The sequence below is a fragment of the Zonotrichia albicollis genome, chromosome 16 (genome assembly GCF_047830755.1).
Source record: "Zonotrichia albicollis isolate bZonAlb1 chromosome 16, bZonAlb1.hap1, whole genome shotgun sequence".
Taxonomy (NCBI): domain Eukaryota; kingdom Metazoa; phylum Chordata; class Aves; order Passeriformes; family Passerellidae; genus Zonotrichia; species Zonotrichia albicollis.
In genome coordinates this window covers 13,737,619-13,764,387 of record NC_133834.1, presented here as the reverse complement: position 1 = coordinate 13,764,387, position 26,769 = coordinate 13,737,619, and the positions used below count along the sequence as shown (strand labels likewise).

Here is a 26,769-nt window from a genome sequence, read left to right as displayed (position 1 = left end):
CCCCCTAAGTCCATCTCTGAGGCTCTGTTCTTCACCAGGGAAGGGTGCCAGGGTCTTTTCATGGAGGCAAGGGAGCAAAATCCACAGGTTTCCCTGGTTTATTTGCCAAGCATCCCACCTTACTCTGAGCTTTACTCAGGTAGAGCTTTCCATGCCATGAGCTCTCCTTGCTCTATTGGGGACACCACTGGGGTCCTGGTGAGAGCACATCCACCGTTCTGGGCACACAGGATGGGTCTCTGGTCCTTGGGGTGGGTCTGTGGTGCTCAGTCAGCACCCAGAGGGGACAAGGATGGGGTGACAGAGGAGTGCTGGGCAGCTTTGTGGCACTGTGAGCTGGGCCAGTGTGACCAGCACTCCTGGCACATCAGTGGGGCTGGGGGGGCCTGGGGAGCTTCCTCACATCAAGACCTGGACCCCCCCCCGGCTGTGAGCACCCTGATCCGTGCTGGGGGCTGAGGGGCCGCGCTCTGGGCTGGTTCCAGGGAGCCGCCCGCCCTCGGTGGAGGACGTGCTGCAGGACGGCGGCTGCGAGAGCCGGAGCCTGACGCGCTCCGAGAGCGACGCCCCGGTCGATGTGTTCCTGCCAGGTAACGGCCGCGCCGTTGGGGCCGGGGCTGCCCCGGGGCCGGGGCTCTGCGCAGCCGTGTCCCACAGCCCTGGTATGGGATGGAACGGGTCTGGAACGCTCCTGCACCAACAGTGGGCAGAGTGGGCGGTGGGCAAGGGGGGCTTACACAGAGGTGACTTGGCCCCCTTCTCTCTCCTCCTCCCTCACCCTCGTGTCTCTGTCCTTCCCCTCCTTTCTCCTCTTTGGGCCACAGCTGCTCCCAGCACAGCTCTGTGTGACAAAGGCCCCCTGTGTGCTTTGGGGTGAGGGAGGGGAGCGCTCTGGGCCAGCAGCTGGGGCTGGGGCAGTGTTGGGTCAGGCAGGGAGGGTCCCAGGGTGCCGTGGGAGCCTGCGCTGGCCTCACCTCTGACTGTTGTCGTTGCAGCCTGTTTTCTTCCGTAGAGTCGCAGTCTGTTCTGAGTTACCTCTCTAATGTCTCCTTCCCTCTCTGTCTGCCTTCCTCCCTCCTGTCTTGGGCAGCACTTGGTCCTGATTCCTGCTCTGTTGGTATAGAGGAGTAAGCTGGTACGTTTCTAGTTCTTCTTATGCATCCCTGTGGTGTGGGGCAGCAGGGCCCTGCTGGGAGTGCTGGCAGAGAGCGGGGACAGGGTTGGTCCTGGCCATGGGGATAGGGAAGGAGGGGCAGTAAACCAGCCAGGCTGCACTGCTGCCTCTGCCCTCGCTGCCTTCCCATTCCTGGCACTGCATTCCTGCTGCCCCTGAGTGCCAGGACACCAGGCTGGGCAGCAGAAACCCTTCTCTGCTGGTTTGTGCTGAGCGAGGGCTCTGCTGCCTCCTGGGCACCACCACCATCCAGGCCATGCCGGCTTCTCCCAGGCTGTGGCAGTGTCCTGCGTCCCACCCGTGACACTCAGCCTGCAGCTGAGGGGATGAGTGGCTGGCTCCAGCCCCATCTCCCGTGCTCAGTGCAGGGTGGGAGGGATGGCAGAGCCCCGCCAGGGCTCCCATTGCCGGCACTGAACCCCCTGTCCTCACCCAGGCTCGTCCGACTTCACCAAGACGCTCCCCGTCCGCGGCACCGGCAGCCCCACGCAGCCCCTTCTCTTCGAGCAGACCCGTCTGCACCTGGAGGACGAGCAGAGCCTTTCGTGAGCGGGCCGGGCCCTGCCCCGGGTGCCGCCGGGCCCGCCGGGCGCTCCGGGACCCGCGCGGGGTGTCCGTGGCACGGACGCGCGTTCGGCACAGCCTGTGCATGTTTGCTGGCGGTGGGTAGGGGCTGCTGTCGTGTTTGTCCGTGGGAGGTGTCTGTGGGGCCGGGGCGGGGTTTGGGGTCCGAGTCGCGGATGAAGGACACTACGATGTATATTTTGTACTTACCGAGCACAGCCCTTTGCTGTCACTGCCCTGTACATAGCTGTGGCCCTCCCCGCCTTGCCGGGCCGCAGGGCTCCGCGGCACCGGGGGAGCGCGGGGTCAGCCCCGGCCCGGCCCGAGGCAGTCACGGGGGAACGGGGGGGTCAGTTCCGGCCCGGCCCGTTCGGGGTGACCCCCGCGCCCCCCGTTCCCGCAGAGCCCGGCGCTGCCCACGCCGTGTGCCTTGTTCTGCTTCTGCGGAGGGTCCCGGGGCGCGTCCCCCCCCCCCCCCCCCCCCGTCTATGTTTGTAGTAATAAACCCGTGGAGCAGCCACGCGAGTCCGTGTGCACCGGGGGCCCCGGGGGGCTCGGGCTGGGGGCGGGGCTAATGGGCGGGGCGGGGCTTGGCACGGAGGGGCGTGGCCAAGGCACAGCAGGAGGGCTCGTTTGTTTCTGCCCCCGCCTCCTTCCCGGCATGCCCTTCGGCGCCCCTCCTTCCCCCTCCGCTCGCTGCGATTGGCTGCGTGCACCGCCAGCCCCCGCGCGCGGCGCTGCCCTAATAAGGCGAGCGGCGCGCGCAGCCTGCCCGCCCCTCATTGACCGCCCGCCGCCTGCCCCGCCTCTGGCGCGCGCGGCGATTGGCGGACGCCCCCGAGAGCCCATTGGCTCTGCGGCGCGCGGCGCGCTCCCATTGGCCGAGGCGGGCGGCGGTCCCGCCCCCGCGGCGTCGTGGGCGCGGCGCGTGCGCGGAGCGGGCGGCGGTGGCGCGAGGCGATGGCGGCCGTGGGGACGATGGCGGCCATGGGCCCGCTGCCCGCCATGGGCGCACTGCCGCCCCTGCCCACTCTCGGCGTGCCCGGCGTGCCCGAGCTCAAACCGCTGACGCGCTACGACGCGATGCGGCTCGGCCCGGGCTGGAGCCACTCGTGCCACGCCATGCTGTACGCGCCCAACCCGGGCATGCTGTTCGGCCGCATCCCGCTGCGCTACGCCGTGCTGGTGAGGGGGGGGCGAGGCCGCGCCGGGCCGGGGCCGGGGCCGGGAGCAGGGCGGCGGCGGGAGGGCCCTCGGGATGGGTCGGGGCTCACGGGGCTGGGTCGGGCCGCGGGCTCCGGGGGCGGCGGGCTGAGGGGCGGTGGCTCCGCGGTAGTTCCCGTTCAGGGCGGTAGAATCAGGCTGGGCCCGAGCCCGGGGGGGAGCCCCCGGGCCCGCGGGCTTGTGCGGCCGGGGCGCGGAGCCCCAACGGCCGGGCCGCTGTCGGTAAATGGTTCTGGATGCGCCGGAGCCGGCAGTGCCGCGACGCCTCCCGCGCTCCTCCGGCTCCTCCGGAGGCCCCCGTGACGCCCCCTCGGCCCCCGCCGGGGGCCGCGCCGTGCCCCGTTAACACCCTGCGCCTCTATTGCAGATGCAGATGCGATTTGATGGTTTGCTGGGCTTTCCCGGGGGCTTCGTGGATCGCCGTTACTGGTCCCTGGAGGACGGTCTGAATCGGGTGCTGGGCTTGGGTTTAGGCTGTGTGCGCCTGACGGAAGCTGACTATCTGTGCTCGCACCTGACAGAGGGGCCACATCGCGTGGTGGCACACTTCTACGCCAGGCAGCTCACCCTGGAGGAGCTGCACACCATCGAGATCAGCGCGGTGCATTCCCGAGACCACGGGATGGAGGTGGGACACCCGGGAGGGGAGTGCGAGCTCTCACTTAGCCCAGGGAAGGCGCCGCTTCCCTCCTGGGCCTGCCGGGCTGCCCTGGCCAGCCCGGCCGGGGAATGCACCGCAGGTAGAGCTGCCGGCGGCAGGTGCCCGCACCGCCCGTGGCATCGGCGTTAGGGACCGTGGCCGGGGTCTGCCGCAGGCTCCAGAGCGTAGCGAGCTTGAGCTCCAGCTTTTCCCGGTGTCCACCCACGCAGGGATGAGCCCCGTGTTACCGCTCGGCCTCAGGATGTGGGCGAGGGCCGTTTGCAGCTGGGGGGATCTGCCCCTGCCCCGGGCTGAGTGCCCCGGACTGGACCGTGACCTCGGTTGGTGATGTCGCTGTGACCCGAGTTCCTCCCCTGCGGGGGCGCCTTCCTGCTCGCGGGCAGCCAGGTCCGGCTGGTGGCCGGGGCAGAGCGGGAGAGCCAGGGCCTCCCCCCGCGCCCCCGCGGCGCTCGGTGGGTGTCGGCAGCCGGGCGAGCTGCAGAGGCAGCGGGCTCTGGGTTGTGGCTTGGTAGAGGGGCACTCGTGGGTCAGCCGTGGTGTCCCCACCACGCAGGGCACAGCTGGAGGGGCAAGTGGGACTGCCCATAGTGGCCTGGGGCAGCGGGATCCCTGCAAAGGGGCAGCAGGGGGAGCAGAGCCAGGGCTGGGCTGAGGGGCTGGGCAGGGAGAGCAGGGCCCGGGGGGTTTGGGAAAGGGCAGTGAACGGGCACAGGGGGCTGAGGGCAGCAAGGGCAGGGCTGGTGTGGGAGGGAGGGCAGGATATGGCACAGGGGCAGGGCGAGCCTGGGCCAAGGGCTGGCGGGCACTGGGTGCGGGTGTGGGGCAGAGGGGGTGCGGGGCAGGGGGGGCTGGTGCTGCTGTGGCCCCTGCTGAGCTGTGCCCGTGCTGTTGCAGGTGATGGGCATGGTCCGTGTGCCCCTCTACACCCAGAAGGATCGCATGGGCGGGCTGCCCAACTTCCTGGCCAACTCCTTCGTAGGAACGGCCAAGTTCCAGCTCCTGTTTGCCCTGAAGATCCTGAACATGGTGCCGGAGGAGAAGCTGGCCGAGGCCGTGGCTGCCACGCAGAGGTCGAAGAAGGGGGCGATCGACCACGGCGGAGGGGCAGCGGGACACCACCACCACAAGGCGGGCAACGAGCTGGCTAGAGCGGGCAATGAGCTGGGAGAGAGGGCAGAGCACCCGGGCCTGCTGCACGGGGGGGCTGAGCAGCACCTGGTGGGGCTGGAGGGCGATGCTGAGGCGCTGGAGCAGGTGGGGCTGGGCGCTGACGAGCAGGGCGAGGGCATGGAGTGACGGCGCCGCCTTGGCGCTCCGTTAAAAGGGGGTGAGCTGAGAGACTTCTAACTTTGCAACCCGTGGCTGGCTGCAGTGCTGCCCACGAGATCCCACTGCCCAGCCGGGAGGGGTTGGGTTTGTCTAAAGCAGGGAAAAGCGATTTTATTTTTATGGCCATTAAACTCTTAGCGAGCTTCCCAGATCAACCTGCACAGCCCCTGCAGAGAGAGTTCATGTGCTTACGTGAGAGCGCCAGAGCCTTAGAATAATGCTTTGATTTCAGGGACACACTGCTGCTGTCAGGTCCCCCTTTCATTTGTAAGGAACAAAACATCCAATTTTTTAAATGCCCCATCTTGACTCGGACGTGGCTGTGTTGGCACTGGGCACAGCTGAGGCCTGGGGCTTCTGGTCAAGCACCTCTGCCCATGTCCGTGGCCAGGCTCCCGCTTGGGGTGCTGGCACAACGGGGCAGCCGTGCCATGAATTCCCTCTGGGGCGTTAGGGATGCTCATGTGGGTCCCTACCTGGAGATCTGTGGGAGCAGGAAAGTGGAATAAATGGCTTTGCTGAAAGTTTAACACTTGGGATCATTCTTGGGGGCTGGAGCAGAGCCCGTGGTGACCCAGAGCTGGGGAGGTGCAGAGTGGGGAGCACAGAGGGCACAGGTGAGGGGCTGCAGCTGGGGCTGGCCCAGGGGCTGCACCACTACAGCCCTGGGGGGTTTGGGTTGCTCCAGAAGGGTTTGTGCTCCCCAGGGCTCCAGGCAGGGCTGGGAGCAGCTTGTCCCAGGTGCAGGAGCACCTGCCCAGCACAGGCTGTGCCTGAGGGGCCTCTGTCCTGCTGGAGTGGGCACAGCCAGCGAGGGGCCCAGTGCTGTAGCTGCACAGGGCTACAAGGCAAACCCACCCACGCTGCAGGCTCAGCCCTGCTGGAGCTGCTGCCCCTTCCCTGTCCCCCCTCCTCTCCCTGCAGCTCCCCCAGGACCCCCCAGCCCCACAGCAAAGGGTCTGTGCTCACCCTGCCCTGGGGCAGAGTACGAGCAGCTGGCCAGAGACAGAGGCTCTGCAGGGACAGACAACTCAAAAAAGAGGTTTGGTTTAATTGGAGATGTTTAGAGAGAGTTCTTCAATAAATAATGGGCTAAGGGGGGGACGGGCTGACTCCTCAGGACAGGGTGGTAGGAGGACACACAGACCAGTCACAGCTCCCTTGGGACGTGCTCGAGTAGTGGAGTTGGGTTGTGTGAGGGGCAGGGGAGGAACTGGGGACACAGACACACATCAGCCCCAGGCAGTCAGGAGAGAACAGCTTCATTCTGGCCCACAGAAAGCAAGTGCTGAGAAAAAACGGGCTTGGGCTGCTAAAGAAACTCTAAACCAACGATGTGATAAGGAAAAGTGGATAAGCAAAAATACCCCAAACTGGTAACAAGTGAGGCTGGAAGGGTGTCAGGGGCCCTGAGGAGGCACTGGGGCTGGGAGGAGCTGCCTGCCCAGTGCCACTGGCACTGCTGAACTAGAGGGGAGCCAGGGATGACATGGGATGGAAGAGGCCTGCTACGAGGGCAGCCCTGGCACCTTGGGGCTTGAGGGTGTCACAGGCTGGGCTTTCCATCACTGCCCTGTTTGACTCCTCATAAACACCCCTTTACCTTGTCTTTGAGCCCCAGAAGGAGCAGCACCTCCCAGAAGAGCCCGGTGCTGCTCCCAGACACCAAATGTGCCAGCTGCTCTCCAGCCTGGCACCACTCACAGCAGCTCATCTGCATCCTTTTATTAGTGAGACAGTGAGCTCCCACCCCGGGGCTGGGCACTGACAGCGCTTCCTGTGCCCACCCAGCCTGCAAGGTGCTTGTTGGCTCTTCTAAGGCCCAGCCTGAGCCATGTGTCACCCCCAGGGCTCCTCAGCCTCTGGCACAGCTGGCAGTGCCAGCCCATCCAGGCCCTGCTCTGGCACGGATCCCTCTGCTCCAGTCCCAGTTAAAAATGAGGGTGGAATCAGGAACACGGTGCTGAGCAGAGAAAGAGCCTTGGCCAGGGCAGGGGGATTTGCCATGGGGATACAGCGAGGCCCTGGCCTGGCTGCACGTGAGCCACTCAGTGCAGCCAGAGGCTCCTGGACAGGACAGGGTCACTGAGAGCCTGCCCAGCACAGCCCAGGGCAGGACACTGAACAGCTGGGGCACCTTCCTCAGCAAGGGAAAGCTGCTGGGAGCTGTGCACACATCCCATCCCATCCCTCCAGATCCTGCAAAGTCCAGCCTGGTGCCAAGGAAGGGAGAAGGGCTCTGGACCAGACTCTACACTCCCAGCTCCCCTCCCCTGCTACATTCCATCCTGGACAAAGGCAGAAAGATCTATACAGTATAATACATATATATTTCACTATGAAATAGCAATTTCATTCCCTGCCTTCTACTTTATGCATCCTGAATTGTATGTTTCTTTTTACATCACTCCAGAGGGCTGGTGGGGCTGGGTGGGTTCTCATGCGAGGCAGTTGCTCTCCCTGGCAGTTCCCACAGGATGCACCAGCAGCTGATGTGGCAGGACCTAAACATGATTCCCATCCCTCCCTTGCCCTGCCCCAGCTGCAAGGGCAGCCTCTGGGCAGCTGGGCTCTCCCAGTCCATTTCAGTGGTTCCTCAGTGCAGACCCATGAACCGCCTTCAGCTGCTCTGAGCAGCTGTGGATGGAGTGGGAGCAGCAGCTGAACCCCACCCCGACATCGATCGCGGGTATGGGAGGAGCAGACCGAGGGGAGAGGCGGGGACAGTGCAGCATGCACACCCAGTGGTGACACCCGGGCACACCGAGTGTGACACCAGGGCGCTCCGAGTGGTGACACCAGGGGCCCGCCGGCCCGGCCTGCCCCGCCCACGTGGGGAGCCGGGGCTGCAGCCCCAAGGGTGAAGTTCTACCAAAGGTCAGGCCCTGAGGAACAGGGAGTCCCGTCCGGGGGCTGGGTCACCGGCCAAGAGCTGTCATCACTGGAACCAGTGCAGAGCCGGGTGTCAGGTGGAAGGAGAAACAATCCTGTGGAAAGAAAAGAGGGCAGATGTTTCAGGGAAACACTTTGGGAAGGTGTGCTGGGGAGCCACTGTCCTGGAAATATGAGACACTGGCAGCACTGGGGCTTCCAGTCACTGTGCTGGGACTCTGTGGGTCCTGCACGCTGGGAAAGGGAAAGGGACAGCAGGTTCCACCTGCTGCTGGGTTTGGGCTCCACTAAACAAGGTCAGAATTTTATATCCCTTTAAATGAAACCTGCAGGAGTTCAGCTGCTGGCTGAGCTGGAGCACAGCCATGCCCAGACCCCTCCCACAGCAGCAATGAGCTCACCCCAGGACCTGTCCCAGCAGGGACAGTGGCAGGGACAGGAGCTGTCCCCAGCACCCACCTGTGCTCCCCGTGCGCCCCCAGTCTGTCACATTGTCCGGCTGTACTCGATGCTGCTCTTGGCAGAAATGCCAGACCAGGGCAGGAGGCTGCACAGGAGGCTCTGGGCCTGTCTGTAGATCCTCTGGGGGATGGAGCACGGGCTCAGGCTGGCCAGTGTGGAGCCAATGTGCTGTAGGTAGTCAGTGGCCACCAGTTAAGGACAGCAACACTTACACTGTAACTCAGAAAGATCAATCTCTCCTGGAGCTGCCCTGCCTGCAGGGACCCCACACAGTGGAAGCTGCTCAGCTCAGTCAGGTCTGCTCCTGCAATCACTGCCTCCACCTTTCTACCAAAAGCAGCTCTGCCCTGTAAAGGATGGCACTTTGGGAATGGCAGCTCCAGCTTGTAGGAAATACCTCCTCTCAGCAGCTCCCTTTGCACTCCACAGAAGATCCTGTGAGGAGAGCAATCCATCCCCCTGCCCAGCGAGCTTGGAACTGACCAGCTGCACCCAGGAAGGATCAAGTTTCTTCTCCATGATCCGTTGACCTGAAACAAATCCCCTAAGTCAGTGTGGGAGCAGCCTGCTGAGATCCTGGCCAGCCCAGGCTCACAGGGGACCCCAGGTCACAGGAAACAGGACCAAAGGTTCCTCTGCCCTGTTCATGGCTAAATCCTGCACATCTACAAACCAAAGCACACCCAGAACTTTGGCCTAACACCAGCACTCGCTCTCACTGGCATCCAGCTTGCTCCAACCATCCTACATCAAATAACTCTAACATCTCCTTCCTTCCACCTGCAGACTAAACCCACGTCTGAGCAGGTTTCAGTTCCCACATCTACCCACACTCTGCTGTTAACCCAAAGCAGGGTCTGGCCTCTCTCAGCAGCCTGCAGGGAAAGGATATAAGATTGTCCAGGGTGGGTGCCCACCATTGATGTACAGGACGTAGGTGAAGCCATCTTTGAGGACCCCTCGGATGGAGTAGTAATAGGGCAGGTAGTGGTGCTGCTTAAAGTCTCTGTTCTCATAGAAGTTTATTGCTGTGTTGTTGGTGGTGAGCACGTGCAGGTAGATGGCTTTGCAGTGGTCCTGGGCAGTGGTGGAGATGTGATCCTTCAGGCTCTCAAGCAAGAGGGAACCTGTTGAAGGGAAGGCAGCAGGATCACAGTGTGTGTGCAGCCCCAGCCCTGCTGCATCAGGGATTGCTAATCAGGGACAGCTCCAACACCTGGAGACCCCAAACCCCACCCAGTTCTCACAGGACCCTCTACATGGTTTTCATACATGGTCTCACCTATGAGCATGGCTTCAAAACACAGAGATTTTAAAGACACAAACCTCTGACTCAAAAGCCACAGGGATGAGGCAGAACTTTGTCAATGCTGCTCATCCCCAGCAGAGAACTCCTGGCTTTGGGGAAGGTCAGTGACTCATTTTCAATGGTATCAGTTCCACCCCATACATGTATTTATTTTAAAGCCATTTGATACAGCAGAGTCAAAACAGGACTTCACAAGCAGGTTATTGTATTGTGTCTGCTGAGCTTGAATCAAAATCTAAAAAATGCTGGGGTTTTAAGATACCTTCTAAGGGGGAGTGGAGACAGCCTCATCCAACATGGATTTGCAGCAGCCAGCAGGAAAAACCAGAGGAGGGCACAGAGGAAACTCCAGCCCCAAGAGACAACCTGGGGTTCACCCACACCACCTCAACATGGCATGAAGGACCCAGCAGAACCTGCATGGGAGCTTCTTCCAGCAGGTGTGGTAACACCAGGCTGAACACTCAGCCTGACTAACACACAGGGGAGATGGCTGCTGCTGTTCCACAGTCCCCAGGGCCTGCAGGACTCCCTGGAGCACCCACAGGACTTCAGAGCAGAAGTCAACAGCACCGACTTCACGTTCTCTTGATACTTAGTGAGACTCTGTATCAGCCAAGACCAAAAAAAAAACACTGAGACATCAACAACAGAGCAGTTCAATTTTGTTATGAGCTATTCCAATCTTCTACCTCACAGAAATCCAGCTGTCCTGTGGTTTAAGAACAGCAGAGAACTAAAAACCAAACTCTTTTACAAAAATCAGAGCAAATCTGAGCTTTAGTGCTCGGAAGCGTGGCTGGAGTGAAAAGCCTCCTGCATGAAAGGCTACAGCTTCAAACACCACTGGGAAAACTCGAGAGAAAGGTCTCAGAAAAAGCAGCAGCAGCTTTTTATAGGCTGTGTTGCTACAGGTGCAAGCTCAAAGTTTTTGAGAGAGCACAGCAACATGCTGTGCAGATGGAATGGATACAGGAAATACTGACTCTGAAAGGAGAAAATTCCAGCAAGATAGAACTGGGGGGAAAAATAGGATTTGGATATTAGGAGGAGACTGAAAACCACCATAATTTTACAGAAAGACCTCTTTATCAGCTTCTGTGATCATTCTGTGCTACCACTTTCTTCTTTGTACTGGAAAATTGTCTCCAGAGGCATTTTAATGGACGGTTTAAACACTGCTCTCACCAAGGACTCTGTGGTAATTTCTTTATGTATCCTCTAAGTTTATACCTCTGAAACATGTCTGGGGGAGAAGGGAGGACTTGGAGGTGCTGAGTTATACCATGTGCACTGCCAAACCCGGCCCATTCCCTTCTGCAGGTCAGATCCACATCCTGCCTGAAATGGCACCACAGGGGCAGCACTTGGTGAAGAACACAACTGCTCTAAACAGAGGAAAACCTTTCAGACTCCAGGATTTCAAATGGCTGCAGGAAAGCTGCATGTGGCAGCAGACATTCAGAGCTGACTTGTACATTTCAGATCCAATCAGGCACAAGTTACACTATTTTCCAGTTCCCTTTGTGGTTTTCTCACAGTTTGTTCTATCTGTTGAAGATGAAAGATTAAAAGCAGCTCTTTTCTGCCTCAGGGATCAGACTGCTGAGACCCAGAATGAAAATAATTTCAAACCCTGTTTCTGGGTGAAGTTCTGACACTTTCAGACACTCTCAGCAGCACCAGTGTGAGTTTTTGGTGTGCTCAGCTGGCCCTTGGCAACAGGACTGACAAAGGCCTGTGCTCTGTGGAAATATTTGCACATTGTGTTGTGTCCACAGCAGTAAAAAGCTCCCAGTGCACCTGCACTGCCCCACCTGCTGGTACCAGCCACAGGTAACCCTTTCCCAATCCCTCAGGGACACTGCAGGGGGGTGCTGGAGCTCCTTCTGGCAAATGCACCAAGAGCTGGCACTGAGCAGCATCTTACCTATTCCATGTTTTCTGAACTCCTTCACCACTCCAAGGCTTAGGATGTAAGCAACTTGAGTGTCCACAGGAAAATTGGAAGCAAGGATATCTCCATCCTGCATAGAGATAGGACAGGTTTTTTAACAGGGTACTTGGGGAGGCACAGGACAAAGCAAGAATCCTGCACTGGAACACCTGAAAACAAGGCTGAAGCAGGAAACTTCTCTTAACTGAACAGTGTTAGCTGAAGGTTTTGGGATGGAAGTTAAAATATCCAAGCATGGGGCATTTCCTATTTTCACACCATCCTCCCAGAGGCAGAACACAAACCATGCTTGGGTTTAGGGACAGAACATGTTTGCTGCCTTTACCAGAAGGACTCAAAGTGCCAGCTCTGGAGCCACCCAGCAGGGTTTAGATCAACCCAGCAAGTCCTTGTGGGCTGCAAGCTGCACCTGAGCTGTGGCAGCTGGGGAGGACAAGGAGCACATTCCACAGCCCCAACTGCCCAGAGCAGTGCCTGAACAAACCCTTGGCTTTCAGCTGGTCTGGAACAGGAGCCTTTTGCAGAAGTTGCTGAAGATGCAGCTTCTGACTGTGATGAGCTTTGAGATGAAGCCAGGGAGCTGAGGTGAAGAGACCCATGTGCTGCTCTGTGCATGCTGGGTTATTGTTTAACCACATCACTGAGTTACATCCAGGAGTCAGGCACTCCCTGCACTGCCCCTGCTTATTTTTAGTGCTCTTCTCCCATGCTGTCTTCACTGACCATCTCTTCTTTCCCTCTCTCCTGCCCTCCCAGCCCTGTTATCCCTGAAGCCCAAGCTCTCTGCAGACAGGTTAGCTCCCCTCAGGGCTAGGGACAGGGACTGTGCAAAGGGAGGAGTTTCTGCAGGAAGTCACCAGAGTGACTCACCCACTACAGCTAAGGAAGCTCTTATTAAAAAAAGAGTTTTGTGCTCCCCCATCTACAGCAGCCATGGCCAGGGATTATCCTGCAGGATCTGATCCCTCAGCTCTCCAGAGGCCCCAGCAGGAAGAGCCTCTGTGGTACCACACAGCCCCTCAGCTCTGCTCCATTAGCTGGAAACCAGCGTGTGCCTCACTGCTGACATGAACTCAGACCAGGTGTCTGAACAGGAAAACCCCACCCCAAGCAGATCCATCCCCTTTCCCCAGGGCAGGGGTGGGCTCTGTGCTGCTGGAGCCCAGGGTGTCACACACCTCTTTGTGCACCTTGGTCCTGCTCTTGATCTCTGCCACGATCATCCCCACGATGGAGCCTCTGTAGGTGGCTGCGAGGGAAAAGAACTTCTTGTTGGAAGTGATGTCTCGGTACCATGAGTCAGGGTACCTGGAAGGAACCACAAACACCAAAGTCTGGGCATGCAGAGCCCATGGGAACAGGCACTGCAACCCCTTTAGGGGGTTCTTTCATGTAATGGCCTCCTGCCTTGCTAAGAGAATCACATTTTCATCTTACAGCCTTTGCCCAGAGCTTTCACATCCATCTTTAGCAAGTTATTTTTAAATGCAAGATCCATCTGCCCTCGTCTAAGAGTGTAAGGATCTCATTAATTTGATACACAAGTAAAAAAAAATGCTGCATATTGATAGGAAAAAAAAATCATCACACCACCAGCCTCCAGTTCTCCTCCTCCTTCTGCAGCTACTAAAGGAAACTACTGTATGTTCATTTATTTCCAAATGAGAGTTCAGCATGTCTTGCCTTTAAAAGAAATCTACAAACTCATAATATTATGAATGCTTTTGCTGATTTGTTACATTTTATTCAATCTTAATTATAATCTGCTAGAATTCTCCATGAAGCTAAAGTTAAAAATCCATGAAGTCTAGAGCTGTATGGATTTGGCCAGAAATGTGTCGGTGTCCCCCAGAAAAGCTCCTGTGCTTGTGCAGCCACGGGCATTGACCCAATGTGGGTGTGGGGAGCTCCCTGGGGCAGGCTGAGATCAGCAGCATGGGAGGAGCAGGGCTCAGCTCCCCAGGACCAGCTCAGCTCTGAGGGTGCTGCCCCAGCCCCAGGATCCAGGACACAAATTCCTTCCACAAGCACAGGGAGCCTTCTTCCTGCAGGTGCTGCCCTTCCCCTCCTCATTCAGCCTTTCTCAAGAGGCTGATCCATCCCTTTAATGACAGAGCCCATTCTCCTGCCCAAATGTGCACACTGGAAGATTCTGATGACGCCAGTACAGGCAGCAAAGGACCTTTGGACCAAAGGACCCATGTTGGGCACCAATACATGTATTTGTTTTGGTTTAGGGTAAATTTTGGAGAGAATTTTTAAAGGATTTTTTTTTTTTTGTAGGAAAGTAGATTTAATTGTTTGGTTTTTTTAATTGGTTTGGAAGAAAATATTTTTTTGGAGAAAAGTGGAAAAATCATTTTATTGATTAGAAATTTAATGTAATATTTAATATTTAAATAAAATAGCAATATTTAACTTTAAATATTAATTAAATATTTATATCTATTATATTAAATTTAATGTACATTTAATACAATAATTAATAATTTATAAATACATTTATTAAATAATAAAAAATTAATATTAAATAATAAATTTTTTTGTTGTTTTAAAAGAGATTATAAATTTAGAAAGTTTTTTTGGGGGTTGTAGTTTGGTTTATTTAGTTTTTTATTAGTTTTTTTGGTGTTGAAAATGTTGTGGTTTAGGTTTGGTTTGGTGGGTTACAGGTGTGAGTTGCTGGTGGTTTTTTGGGTGTTTAGTTTAGAGTAGGTTTAAAGAGAAGGGGAAAAAATAGTTTAAGGAATTTTTTTGTTTTAGTTATTTAACCCCAGTGCACAGCAGATTCCCACCCTGCTGCTGCCCTGAGGCTGCACAGAGCTGGAGCAGTGCAGGGTCACCCCTGTGTCCCCTTTGTCCCCAGAGCAGGCACGTACTCGATTGGGAACCAATCTCCACAGAGCTGCTTCACCGTGTCTATGTCATCGTGGCACAGCAGGCGCAGGGTCACATCCGTCAGGGCGCTCGGCGGCACCTCCTCTGTCATTCACGCCTGCGGGAGGAAACAGGGACAGCTGGGACACGGGGACGGCCGGGACACACACGGGGACGGCTGGGACACACACAGGGACAGCTGGGACACACACAGGGACAGCTGGGACACGGGGAGAGCCGGGACACACACAGGGACAGCTGGGACACAGCACCTCCAGGGGCAGCATCACCAGGGACTGATCCCACAGCACCCTCAGGGATTGATCCCACAGCTCCACCAGGAATTGATCCCACAGCACCCTCAGGGATTGATCCCACAGCTCCACCAGGGACTGATCCCACAGCTCCACCAGGGACTGATCCCACAGCACCACCAGGGACTGATCCCACAGCACCACCAGGGACTGATCCCACAGCACCACCAGGGACTGATCCCACAGCACCACCAGGGATTGATCCCACAGCAGGATCAGCACCTCCAGGGCCTGATCCCACAGCACCACCTGCGGCTCTCCTGGAGAAATAGATTTCCCAGGAAACTGAGTTTTCAGGGGAGATGAAGCAAACCACAGAAATATTGACCTCAAAGCTGTGTAAAAGTGGCAAGCCCAGCTCCCAGCTGAGCCTGAGCATCCCTCCAGCCCCAGATCCAGGCATGTCCTGAGCCCCGGGAGCACAGGCTGGTGGCTCTGTGTGTGAGGAGCACGTGGCCACAGCCCTTCCAAAAAGAGCATTAAATGAGCCAACAGCCTGCCAAGTGTACCTTATGTTGCATGGAGCTCTTCAAATGTCCGTGCAGCACCAACAGTTTGTTAAAACAAACCTGAACAAACAGCTTAAAAAGGAAGCACTGCTAGGGGAACGTTAGAAAGTCCTCTTGCACAACCTGCCATCTCCAGTGAGCACATATACAGAGGATTCCAACTCTAAAATGTTCATTTTGTTTAACCTATGCTGGTGAAATGAGATCTAGTTTCACTTCCCCTCATTCTGAGTGCCACAGCTCCTCCCAGCCCAGATACAGAAATCCCAGGACACCTTTTCTCCACAGCCCTGCCCGATGTGCTGAGCACAAACACAACACTGGCTGCAATGTCTTCAGCCTTTCTTAACAAGCACCAGAGGGAAAGAAGCAAGTGATAGCTAAAGTGGCTGTAAAAGCATTTGCAGCACTGAGGGATGAGTGGAGAACACATTTTAGGCATGGCAAAGCCCCACATGAGACAGACAAGGTGAGGGGAGACAGGAGGAGTCGTTTCCTTCGTCTTTCTCACCCCAACCCTCCCTGGTAAAAGAACCAGACCACGATGCAAATTAAAAAACCCAAAGCCATCGCCCTTAACAAAAATAAATCACTTAAAATTTTTAGTTTCTTTTCCCAATTTTAAGGCTCTCAAGTCTTGGTTTCAAAGTGCCAAGTTATAAGGGAAAAGTTGCACAGAGCAGTGTCTGTCTATGCCCTCCTGTGAAAAGGGATGCTCAGCTCTCCAGTGCTCTCGATTTACAGCTCAGAACTCAAGGAGGAACAGATTTAAACACACTCCCCTTTGCACTGCATGTGCCATTTGAGCAGCTTCTACACAAATATTGTAACTGGCAAAGTTACAACTGCCACTTTGGGCAATTTTAGGTTGCCAAACTTACAATTTAGCAATTAATTATAAAGTTACTAAACTCACTTGGACAAGCTCTCAAGCACATGGTGAGATTCCCTGGGTGTCCTGTGCAGGGCCAGGAGTTGGACTCAGTGATCCTGATGGGTCCTTTCCCCTCAGCATATTCTGTGATTCTACTCTGGCAGTTACAGTCACTGTACAGAAATGGATCCCTTGTGGCTCTCCAAAGAATTCCTTAAAAAGCATCACAGCTATTTCCCAGCCTGTTTACTGAGCAGCCCACAGCATTCAGAGTCAGCCCAGGTGCCAGTTTCACAACAACTTCAGCCCCTACAAAACCTGCACTCCTTCCTTGCTGCCTTCACAACTTTCACGCTCCCAGAACAGGCTCAAGCCCTCAGAGCCAGACTTGCAGTCTGTACCCTGTCCCAGTGGTGCACACACCCCACCCCAGCCTCTGGTGACCTTTAAAAGCCTCAGCCTCACCCCATGGGACCCTGAAGGAAGAAGGACAAACATTTGCTGGCTGAGGCTCATCTGACCCCCACCACTGGGTCTGCATGCTGTGGACCCCAGTCCCAGCCCTGCTGAGCCATTTCAGAGCTGGGACACCACAGGGTTGTTTTCCTTGCAAAGTTTCAATGCTCCTGTAAGGGATCACCCCTTCTCAGCATTAATAAATCAGAGAGAAATAAAACCACCATGCCAGAGCCACGGTTTTGCTAATGAGTAGAAAAGGCAGAGCAGCACAGGACACATTCCTGTGAGGATTAGTCCATGTGTATTTAACACCATGTTCTCAAAGAGCTGGGCAAGCATTACACATTATCCTGGAGCTGAAGCCAGCCTCCATCAAGTAATCCATGGCTGTTTTGTTGAACAGGATAATCCCCCTCCCCTCAAATTCCCACTCCCACGGCTGGTTGTGTTTGCAGGGACTCATCCAGATGCTCCAGCACATTTAAAGGACATTTGGGACACCCATCTGGCACTGTGTCCTGCCCTGGGGTTCAGGAGAGCAGAGCTGTGTCCCTTCCTCCTGGCCTGGTGTCACTGCTGCTGGAGGAGCTGTAGGAAGTGGCTGCTGTGACCAAGAGAGAAGAAATTCCAGGGAAATCAATTCCCTTCATAGCCAGGTGACAGCCTCTGGGTCTGCTGGATTCCTGGAAAAAGCCCCAGGAGCAGGTCCTGGCCCTGGCACAGCCTGTGGCAACGTGTCACTATAGGACAGCTCACCACCGTTCTCAAGGTGAAAGAAAAAAGAGAGGTTTATTTTCTGACTCCAATATTTATAGTTTTCCAAAAGTGACAGCAGATTGGAGGGTGACAGTGACACCTCTCCAATGACACTGGTCAAACCAACAATCCATCAACTTTCTCCTCTTCCATAAAGGAATGCAAAACAATGAGTTATTTACAGAAAGTGTGTGAGAAAGTTCACTACAAGAATGTCAACATCAGAAAGCTTAGAAAATCTTAAAAAATCAGGGTGACAGCAACGCTGCCCTCAGCACAGCCAAACTCCTGAACTCAAGTCTCAACCAACACAGTGACCCAAGGGCACCTTCAGAGTCAGCTTAAGAGGACAAAATACACGTTTGAAAGCACAGAATAAAACAAAACCAGTACCAGTGTAAAACAAAACCCTGAAGTGAAAAGGGCCTTTAGGGGTTTAGGGGCAGCAACACCAACAACACAAATTCTGACCTTGGGACAAAGGGTGGCTCCTGTGCAGCCAAATGCAGGCTCCAGGGGCAGGGGGTTAATTCAAGGCGTCCATGGCCACTTGGGAAAGCCAAAGTGAAGTTATCTCATTTCTTTTAATATCTCTTAATATCTTTTTCTCAGGTGTCAGCCTTAGGTTCACATGCTGGCCACAGTCTGGGAGGACATGGCCAATGTCACCCACTGTCCCCTCCTGGGGGCACAGTGACCTCACCTGATGTCCAAGCAGGAAGCACTGGTTCAGGAGGATTAGAAAATGAGCCAACATTTCATATTTTATTGAACATTTCATGCTTACAAAGGGATAGTGCAGATAAACACTTGGGAAAGCTCTGAGGACAGCCTCTTACAAAATACTGCAGTCAGGAGCAAGCAGAACTAGAAACTGAGCATTAATTCCCTTTCTTACCTAAAACCTGCAGATATTAATGCATAACAAATTCATTTCAAAAATACAGGAAAGCACAAAAGTTGTAAGCATTTTGACTCGTTTGTTGCCTTGCTCTATTGAAACAAATCCAGCAAAATGTTTTGGCCTCAAGTGTATTGGGTAGCTCAGAGAACCTGGGAAATTCTTATGACAAATATTTGGCAGTAATGGAAGCTGGGTGAAAAGAAATAGTAAATGCATGACTAAATAAGCCAAGCTGACACATAATTTTCACTCCCTCTTAGAGCTCCTGAATTTAAAAAAAAATCATAATAATAAAATGTACATAAGATCACACTTCTAGAGAGACAGGCAGCCACACAGAACCAGCACAGTGTTCACTGAAGGATAAAGCCTGATGCTTTGGCAGACAGCTCCTTAAATGTGTTTGAAAATGCCTTCAGTGCTTCCATACCTACAAAAACCTGGCCAAGTGGTTCTACAAGTTGAGATTTCCCTTGTTTAGCACTGTTAGACATGTTTTATCAATGTTTCTGCCTTGTGTGTCCTGCAGAAATGAGTTGGATTTCACCAGTGAACAAGATACTGCTTTCATTAATTTTTATTTTGACTTCAGCTTCCAAGCAGATAAACTCATGAAATTCCCACATAAAATTTTTATCATCTAGCAACATAATATCACTGAATTTCCTAGCAGAATAAAAGCCAGGTAATCTTGGTTTGACTAAAATCAAATAAATAGTAACTAGGATTGTTTACAACTCTTTAATTCCCAGTTGTTTAATTGTTTAATTCCCAGTTAGGGATGTATTGACTTTAAATTTAGCATTCACACAAAAACCAAAGTGAAGGAATCTTCTTCACTTGCAGAAACAAAGCTGGATTGAAGTCCATCAATACCTTTTACTTTATTTAAAAGCTAATTGAGATCAATTCGTCCTACAGGAAGCAGCAGAGCTGCAGGGAAGAATAAAGAGGAGGCCTGGCAGGCTGTGGGTGTTTACAAATGGGTGCCATAGTTCAGGGTGCCAATAATTGTCCCCAAGGCACCCCCAGCCAGCACCCCCAACATCAAACAGTGCAGATCCTCAGGATGAAGATTTTCACCCTCAGGAATTCAAAGCATTCACTCTGAGCACACTCTTGCTGGATTATTAAGGATTATCTGCTATCCTTGCACAGAAGGAAAAGATTAAGTTTCTGCAGTGGCTCCCAAGGACACCCCACGAAGGGGCTGTGCCAGAGGAGGGGCAGTGACACCAAACAACCCACGGGCACAGGGAGGGCTGGCCTGTCCTGGCAGCACTGCAGGGCATGCAGGGTATGTCACAGGGCCTCTGTTTCACCTTACAGACATTCCCTGCACACAGGGACAGAGGGGGATTCCCTGTGCCCTCACAGCAGAGGGGCTGCTGCAGTGTCACCACCAAATCCTTGTTTGCAGCTCCAGTCACCATCTGGACAGGCCTCACATCCCAGTAACACAACGTTGCCAGGAAAGAAAAATTAATCACATTTGACATCCTCAGTCACTTGTATGTAAATAGGATCAAACCAAGCCCAGAGAGAATCTAAAAGCTACCAAAATGCAGGATTGTAGCTGTGACTGAGCACTAGAGCACCCAAACCAGGCACAACCTGCTGTTATCTCCCAGAACACAAGCAGGAATTTTCACAGCTCTAAGTCTCTCTACCTTGTGCTGTCTGGCACTGGGGATTTGATTTACATGAAACCATTCAGTCTGAAGCAGTTTAATTCCACAAAGCAGTAGAGATTTCCCTGCTGCATTTCATTTTCAGCTTACTGTGTTTTTAGGTTACTGGTCTCACAGGGAATGTTCCACACAGGCACCTCTGTCACCAAGCTCCTTTCATTTAATACAATGGAAGTGCAACTGCATTTCAAAACATCCTGGATTCATCACCAAGAATCTCAAAGAGGCACTTCCAGGACTTAGAGCAACATTATCCAAGCAACAGGAGCCAAATTTTTAAAGATATTTAAATACTTGGCTTGACAGCTTTTCAGTACTACTTCAAGTACAGACATGGAATAAAGAAATGTAGGTTGGAAAGACCCTCTGGGGTTTAACCCAACTTAGATCAGGTTGTTCAGATCCACATAATGTCAGTGAGGAGCAAATCTCTTCACCCTGCCTGCAATCAGAGCAGTCCCTTGGATCTATAGGCACAGCTGGAAGCTGGGCTATCAAATGTGCTGCCTGCACCAACACCCCCAGCCCTGCCAGTGTGCAATGGAAACCCACCTGCCAGGGCATTTGGGACACTCTGTCAACCCATGGAATGCTCCTGCTCCTCCTAGGAGTGCCCATGGGTTCATGTGGGACAGGCAGCACAAACCCCACCGGGCAGAGCTCCCTCATCCCCACCTTGTTAACAAAACCCATGGTCACACACTGAGCACTGATTGCTTCACTCCATCCCACAGCAGTGCTGCCCTGCACTGCCAGCACTTCATTCCCTGCTCTGGAGTGAGTGAGGTTCTTAATGAGAAATCTGGGACAAAATTCTGTGCTTGGTCTGACAAACACAAACACAGAACTGTGGGGGAAGCAGGCTCTGATTATGGCACTTCACAACAGCCAGAACACATTTTGATCCCCGTTTCTCTGCCTTTTCCAGCAGAATCAAAAGCACTGAGCCTCAAAGCCCCTCATGGACCCCAGGTCACTCAGGGGTGTGCATCAGCTCAATATTGGAGCTCCTCAATATTTAAATTTCTTCCTGTGCAGGAAACTGCCCTGGCACATGGGGAACACAGCAGGTTAATCCAGCCCTGCCACAGGGATCCCATCTGCCCCAAAGCACATCCCAAGCACTCATGGGACTCCCTTGGGGACATCACTCTGGAGAAAGGAGTTTGTCACTGCCCAGTGAATCCAGCCAGGGCAGTGTGCTTGAACAGCACCCCACAGTGGAGGCTGGAAACACCCAGTGAGCTCAGGGTGTTGTGAGCAAAGCTGAACTCTCCTCAGCCCCAGGGAGGCTGCAGGGTAACCTTGGGCTGAGAGGAGACATCTGCACCAGTGAACTGTCAGGTGCCCTGAGCCAATTAATAAAGAATAAAATCTCCTGAGAGAGCCAGCCCAGCATGGCAGGAGCATACACAGAGCTGAGCCCAAAGTGTAACAACTGGACAGATAAAAAAAGTCAATGTTGTAGGAAGCAAAGCAGGCTTCAACCTGTGCACTCCTTCCTGAGCACACAGAGACCAGGAACAGGCACCTGGATTTGGATCCATCCCTGTGCTCAGCTTCTGCTGTGATTTCAGACTCCCACCTATCACCAAACACAGCTGGATTTTACACCCTCCTCGTGTGGAACAGCTCCAAGAGCTTGGCCAGAGCACCTTGAACTGACAGCCAGGAAGGCAGCACTGTCACACAGGCTGGGAAAACCCTCCTGGCAATCAGCCCTCCTCCTAAAGACTCACCCCACATAGCTCAGAGTATTTTTCCTAAGCTCTGAAACACTGAAAACACCATTCTAAAACCAGATTTGTGCCTTGTTTAGAGCTCCACACAATTTTCCCCTCTGCCCTCATGGAGGTGTGCACAGCACAGCACTGAAAGCCTCCAAGCCCAACACCCAGAATCACTGCCATTAACACTCTGGCCTCCTGCCATGAAGGATCAGGATTTGAAACAGTCCCCAAAAGGAAATTAAAAGGTGAGAAGGCAAAATGCACTCCTACCTGTGTAGCAAGCAGTGGTTATTTATTAGAAATAAGGAACACTTACTGTTAGTGAAAATCCCGTTATACCCCTGATCTTCTGCACACTCAGAGCTGGACTTGTCAGACTTCCAGAAATCATGAATGTTTGTATGTGGGTCACTTTCTGGGCTGTTCTTTCACCTCACAGCTCTGGAAACATGACTGGAGCTGTGGATTTCACAGGAGCCAGTCCCCAAAGGAAGTGTCTCCAAAGCTCACTGCACAGGGCCTGCTTTCCTGCTGCCCCAGATCCAGCAATTCCTCTGGGGAATGGCAAACAAGAATCTCTAAGAGGGTTTTGCTGTTAAATCTTTTCTTGTTAAGAAGAGGAAGAGAAAATCTGCTTTGAGACAGTGGGGAGTTCAAACCCAGGGGTCACAAAAGAGGCACAGTGGCAACAAGCTTGGCTGGAGGGGAGATTTAACACACAGCAAGGTTCCTCTTCCTCCAGAAAACCAACAAAAAATCCCCAAACAATCCATCACACCTGCAGGCCTGCTGGCCTTTCTGAGTTAGAATAAAAACCACACAGAAAATGTGTGCAGTGACTGAGAAACAGCCAGAAATGCAGCCTGCAAAGCCCTGGGGAGGGGAATGTGAGGCTGCCTCCATTTCCTGCACACTGTCCTCAATATGGAGCAGCTCTGACAGAACCCAAACCCTCCACCCTCACAGGGGACACCAGCACAGCTGCCCAGAGCTTACTGCAAACAAGGGGCTTTCAACTAACACACATTTGAAAAAGCTTGAAAAGAACATTCCTTCCTCAGCTGTCACACAAGTGCCCCAACGTTAACAGATTTCCAAGATTCTGACTTTAAAATTTGAGCTCAGATGGCTTCCTTTCCTTTTTCCTTTCCTTTTTCCTCTCTCCTTTCCTCCCTTCTTTCCCCTTTCCTTTTTCCTCTTTCCTTTTCCCTCTTTCCCCTCTCCTTTCCTTTTTCCTCTTTCCTTTTCCCTCTTTCCCCTCTCCTTTCCTTTTTCCTCTTTCCTTTTCCCTCTTTCCCCTCTCCTTTCCTTTTTCCTCTTTCCTTTTCCCTCTTTCCCCTCTCCTTTCCTTTTTCCTCTTTCCTTTTCCCTCTTTCCCCTCTCCTTTCCTTTTTCCTCTTTCCTTTTCCCTCTTTCCCCTCTCCTTTCCTTTTTCCTCTTTCCTCTTCCCTCTTTCCCCTCTCCTTTCCTTTTCCCTCTTTCCTCTTCCCTCTTTCCCCTCTCCTTTCCTTTTCCCTCTTTCCCCTCTCCTTTCCTTTTCCCTCTTTCCTTTTCCCTCTTTCCCCTCTCCTTTCCTTTTTCCTCTTTCCTTTTCCCTCTTTCCCCTCTCCTTTCCTTTTCCCTCTTTCCTTTTCCCTTTCTCCTTTCTCCATTCCTTTTTCCTTTCCTTTTTCTTCTTTCCTTCTTCCTCTCTCCTTTCCTTTTTCCTCTTTCCTCTCTCCTTTCCTTTTTACCCTTTCCCCTTTCTTTTCCTTTCTCCTTTCCTTTTTCCAAGCATGACACTCTCAGGTTCAACTCAACAACTCCACTGCTGCTGTTTCAACCTCATAACATTTAAAATGGATTCTGGCACAGCTGCCTGCTCTGACAGCCACAGCAATAAGCTGAGAAGCAGAAATTAAAAACTTTATTAAAAGCTGATGTTGGAAAACTGAGCAGCTCCTGTTCCTACCTCTCTGCAGGGAGGGAAGTGGGTGGGGGGACAGAGGGAAATCTGAAGCTCAAAAAGATTTTTTTCAAGACTTTTTGAAGTTTTTTTTTTTTTGCAAAGTCTTTTTGAAGCCCCCAGACAGGTCAGACCCAGGGAGGGAGGAGTGATCCCACTCTGAGTTTTGGGTTTGGGCAGCATTTGGCTGTAGGAAGGTGCAGATCTGAGGCAGATTTTTCTGCTGTCACCCTGAGCAGGAATTGGCTCTGAGCAGGTCAGAGCAGGGAATCCCTGCCCTGGGAGCAGCAGCAGGGCAGAGCTGCAGCATTTCTGACTCAGCCCTGCCAGGAGGTGCCTGAGTTTGCAGCAGGAATTCCTCAGGCATTCCCTGGCACCTGAGTCAGGCTCAGCCTCCCCTGGATCCCCTGGGAGTGCCTGGGCTGGGGCAGGAAATGACAGAATGGCTTTGGTGGCAGCACCAGCTCTCATCAGCTGCAGGCTGAGCCCAGGCTGACTCACAGAGCACTCTGACCCAACCCCTGCACCCAGAACAGCCCCAAAATCCCTCCACCAGGAGGAAAACCCATCCCCAAACAAAGATCATCCTTACTGGGAAATAAATAACACCAGAAAAGACAGAAGCAGCAGACTTGGATAATAAAAATAAATGCAGATGCTCTGTTAAAAGCTAAAGAGCATTTTGTGAATCCCACAAAGTTTCATCACACCCAGCCCCAGTGTGGACAGCAGGAGTCAGGATGGGTGACACTGCTTGGGGAAAAGAAGTGAAAATTAAAAATGCCACAGGTTTCAGAGGCACTCCCAGCACAGCCACCTCCCAACAAGTCAGACATTTGCTCTATCAAACAATCTGCTGAGAGAACAGCAGCAGCTTCAAAGAGAAAACAAAATTGTCTCAGCAGCACTAAAATGGTTCTTCCTTTGCCACCAGGTGTGGGAACACTAATTAGAGCAGTTTATATCATGTAAAATAATTACTTTGCAGTAATTTTTTAGCAACAGAAAACTTTCTGCTTTAAAAGCCTGGTCCCTGTCAGGGCTGCTGAGGGGGGTGAGGCTGCTCAGCTTTATCAGATTTATCTTATAAATGCTCAGCTTTATCTGGTAAATGAGCTCACATGTTAATTATTACACTCTGGGACACACCCAGCAGTGGGTTTGGGGTTTTCTTTTGGTTTGTTTTCTTTTTCACCTCACTTGGATAATCTGGAAGCACACCAAGCTCTATTGCTCCCAAAATGCTCCTGAGGATACTAACCTGGACTAGGGGGAGTCTGTGGCAGATTAAAAGATATTAATTACAAGAATTAATTAGATTAAAATAATTTAAGATGAATCTACAGTGAAAAGAGAGTCCATAGTCCATTCAGCAGGTTCATAACAGCTCAATGGGAGAGGAGAGGAACAGAAATGCAAAAGTGGCTGAGGATCCTTTGGGACAGGGCACAGACCTCCAGGATGGTAAAATCTAAAATACTGGCAGGTGCAGAAAGCTCCCACAATGCCAAAAGCCAAGTGAAACTGTAGGCTGGTAGATAAAAAAAAGAATGGAGCTTGAAGGGATGCAAAATCTGTGTTGAGCACTGCAAGGGGGAAAAGCGTCCGTGCTCACAGTGAGAACATCAGCAAAGGAGGACACTGGGAATTATCAGAATAAACAGAGAGGGGAACAGGACCCATCTCAAAGAGTCTGGCCTGAGGTAGGTGCAGGTATTTGCTGCCTCTGTGGCTGTGAATTAAACACCAGAGGGGAAGGAAGCGTGGCCAAGGGTCGGGAGCTCAGCACGATCACCCAGAACGGGCGGGAGCTGCTGGAGCACCACAGAATCGGGATAAAGCAACGGGCACGGGGCAGGCCGAGCTCAGACTCGGTATCACCGGTACCACAATTAAACATTCACACAGCGGGATACAGAAATAAACATTCACACAGCGGGACACAGAAATAAACATTCATACAGCGGGACACAGAAATACTCCGATGCCGGAGAACAAGAGTGGATTGTTCATGGCTCCTTTTAGCTCCTGCCTGGACACAGCAATGCCGGTGGGCTCCACACACACCCAACAAACCAACCGGAGCACGGCCGGGAGCTCCGTTCTGCCGCGGGGAGCACCGGGCCCGGCCGTACGGGGCACCCGGCCGAGAAGGATGGGCATGGAGACGGACAGGCGGCAGCAATGGCACCAACTCTCCGTCACCGGCACGAACCGGAGCGCATCCCCAGCGCCCCGCACCCGACGGGCGGGGGGGCCGGGTTGCCATGGCGACTGCGCCGGGCCCAGCCCGTCCCGTGAGAAATGGCCATGACAACGCCAGCCCCCTTCCCCAGCACAGAGACGCCCCCTAAACCTTTCCCGGCTCACCTGGGAGGGGCGGCGGACGCGCCCTCAGCACATCCCGGGCGGCGGAACCGGACGGAGAGCGGCGGGCACGGACACCGGCGGCACTTCCTCAACCGGGCACCGCGCAGTAACGCGCCTCCCCATTGGCTGCCTGCGGGACGCGTGACCGCGGGTACTGCGCATGCGCATGGAGGCGCTCAGGTCTCCTGAGGCCACGTGGGCGGCGCCGAGCGGGGAATGGGGTCGGGAATTAAGGGAGGGAAATTAAAGGAGCGTCCTCAAAATCCCCTCAAGGACCCCCAAAATCCCCTCAGAGGCACCTAAAATTCGCTCAGAACCCCGAAAATCAACCCCGGGACCCACAAAATCCCCCTCGGGACCCCCCAGAATGCCCTCAGGGACCCCCAAATTCCAACCTGGGACCCCCAAAATCCCCTCAGAACCCCAAAAATCCCACACGGGGCTCCCAAATCCCGCCGGGACGCTCAAAAATCCCCTCAGGGACCCCAAAAACCAACCCCAGGATCCCCAAAATCCCCTCAAGGACCCCCAAAATCCCCACCGGGACCCACAAAATGCAACCCAGGATCCCCAAAATTCCCTCAGGGACACCCAAAATTCGCTCAGAACCACAAAAATCAACCCTGTGACCCCCAAAATCCCCCTCGGGACTCCCAGAATCTCCTCAGGGACCCCGAAATCCCCCCAGGATCCTCAAAAATCCCCTCAGAGACCCCAAAAATTCCCTCAGGACCCCCAAAATCAACCGTAGGACCCCAAAAACTCCAC

The 26,769-nt window shown here is 53.8% G+C and overlaps 3 protein-coding genes across 7 annotated transcripts in view; 2 read left to right on the top strand and 1 right to left on the bottom strand.

The window, feature by feature from the left end:
• The window catches only part of MGRN1 (mahogunin ring finger 1), a 47,862-nt gene extending 45,606 nt beyond the window's left edge, over positions 1-2,256 (top strand). For 2 of the 5 annotated variants that reach the window (XM_074553046.1, XM_074553049.1), the window contains 3 exons: positions 486-590; positions 1,091-1,135; positions 1,611-2,256. In XM_074553046.1, the coding sequence (XP_074409147.1) occupies positions 486-590; positions 1,091-1,131 (146 nt within the window). In that variant the 3' untranslated portion in view covers positions 1,132-1,135; positions 1,611-2,256. Of the gene's footprint in view, positions 1-485; positions 591-995; positions 1,136-1,610 lie in introns of those variants that run through there. The other 3 variants (XM_074553045.1, XM_074553047.1, XM_074553048.1) reach the window with 2 other exon arrangements.
• A 395-nt stretch (positions 2,257-2,651) lies between these two features.
• On the top strand, positions 2,652-5,482 carry NUDT16L1 (nudix hydrolase 16 like 1). The gene is made up of 3 exons (XM_074553051.1): positions 2,652-2,923; positions 3,330-3,590; positions 4,518-5,482. Exons 1-3 carry the CDS (start codon positions 2,699-2,701, stop codon positions 4,917-4,919), a joined length of 888 nt encoding a protein of 295 aa, XP_074409152.1. The 5' UTR covers positions 2,652-2,698; the 3' UTR covers positions 4,920-5,482.
• NAA60 (N-alpha-acetyltransferase 60, NatF catalytic subunit) lies at positions 5,255-26,162 on the bottom strand. The gene is made up of 7 exons (XM_074553052.1): positions 26,002-26,162; positions 14,452-14,567; positions 12,751-12,880; positions 11,546-11,642; positions 9,199-9,433; positions 8,304-8,487; positions 5,255-7,939 (listed from the first exon to the last, which is right to left on the bottom strand). Exons 2-6 carry the CDS (start codon positions 14,559-14,561, stop codon positions 8,331-8,333), a joined length of 729 nt encoding a protein of 242 aa, XP_074409153.1. The 5' UTR covers positions 14,562-14,567; positions 26,002-26,162; the 3' UTR covers positions 5,255-7,939; positions 8,304-8,330.
• Positions 26,163-26,769: the final 607 nt, after the last annotated feature.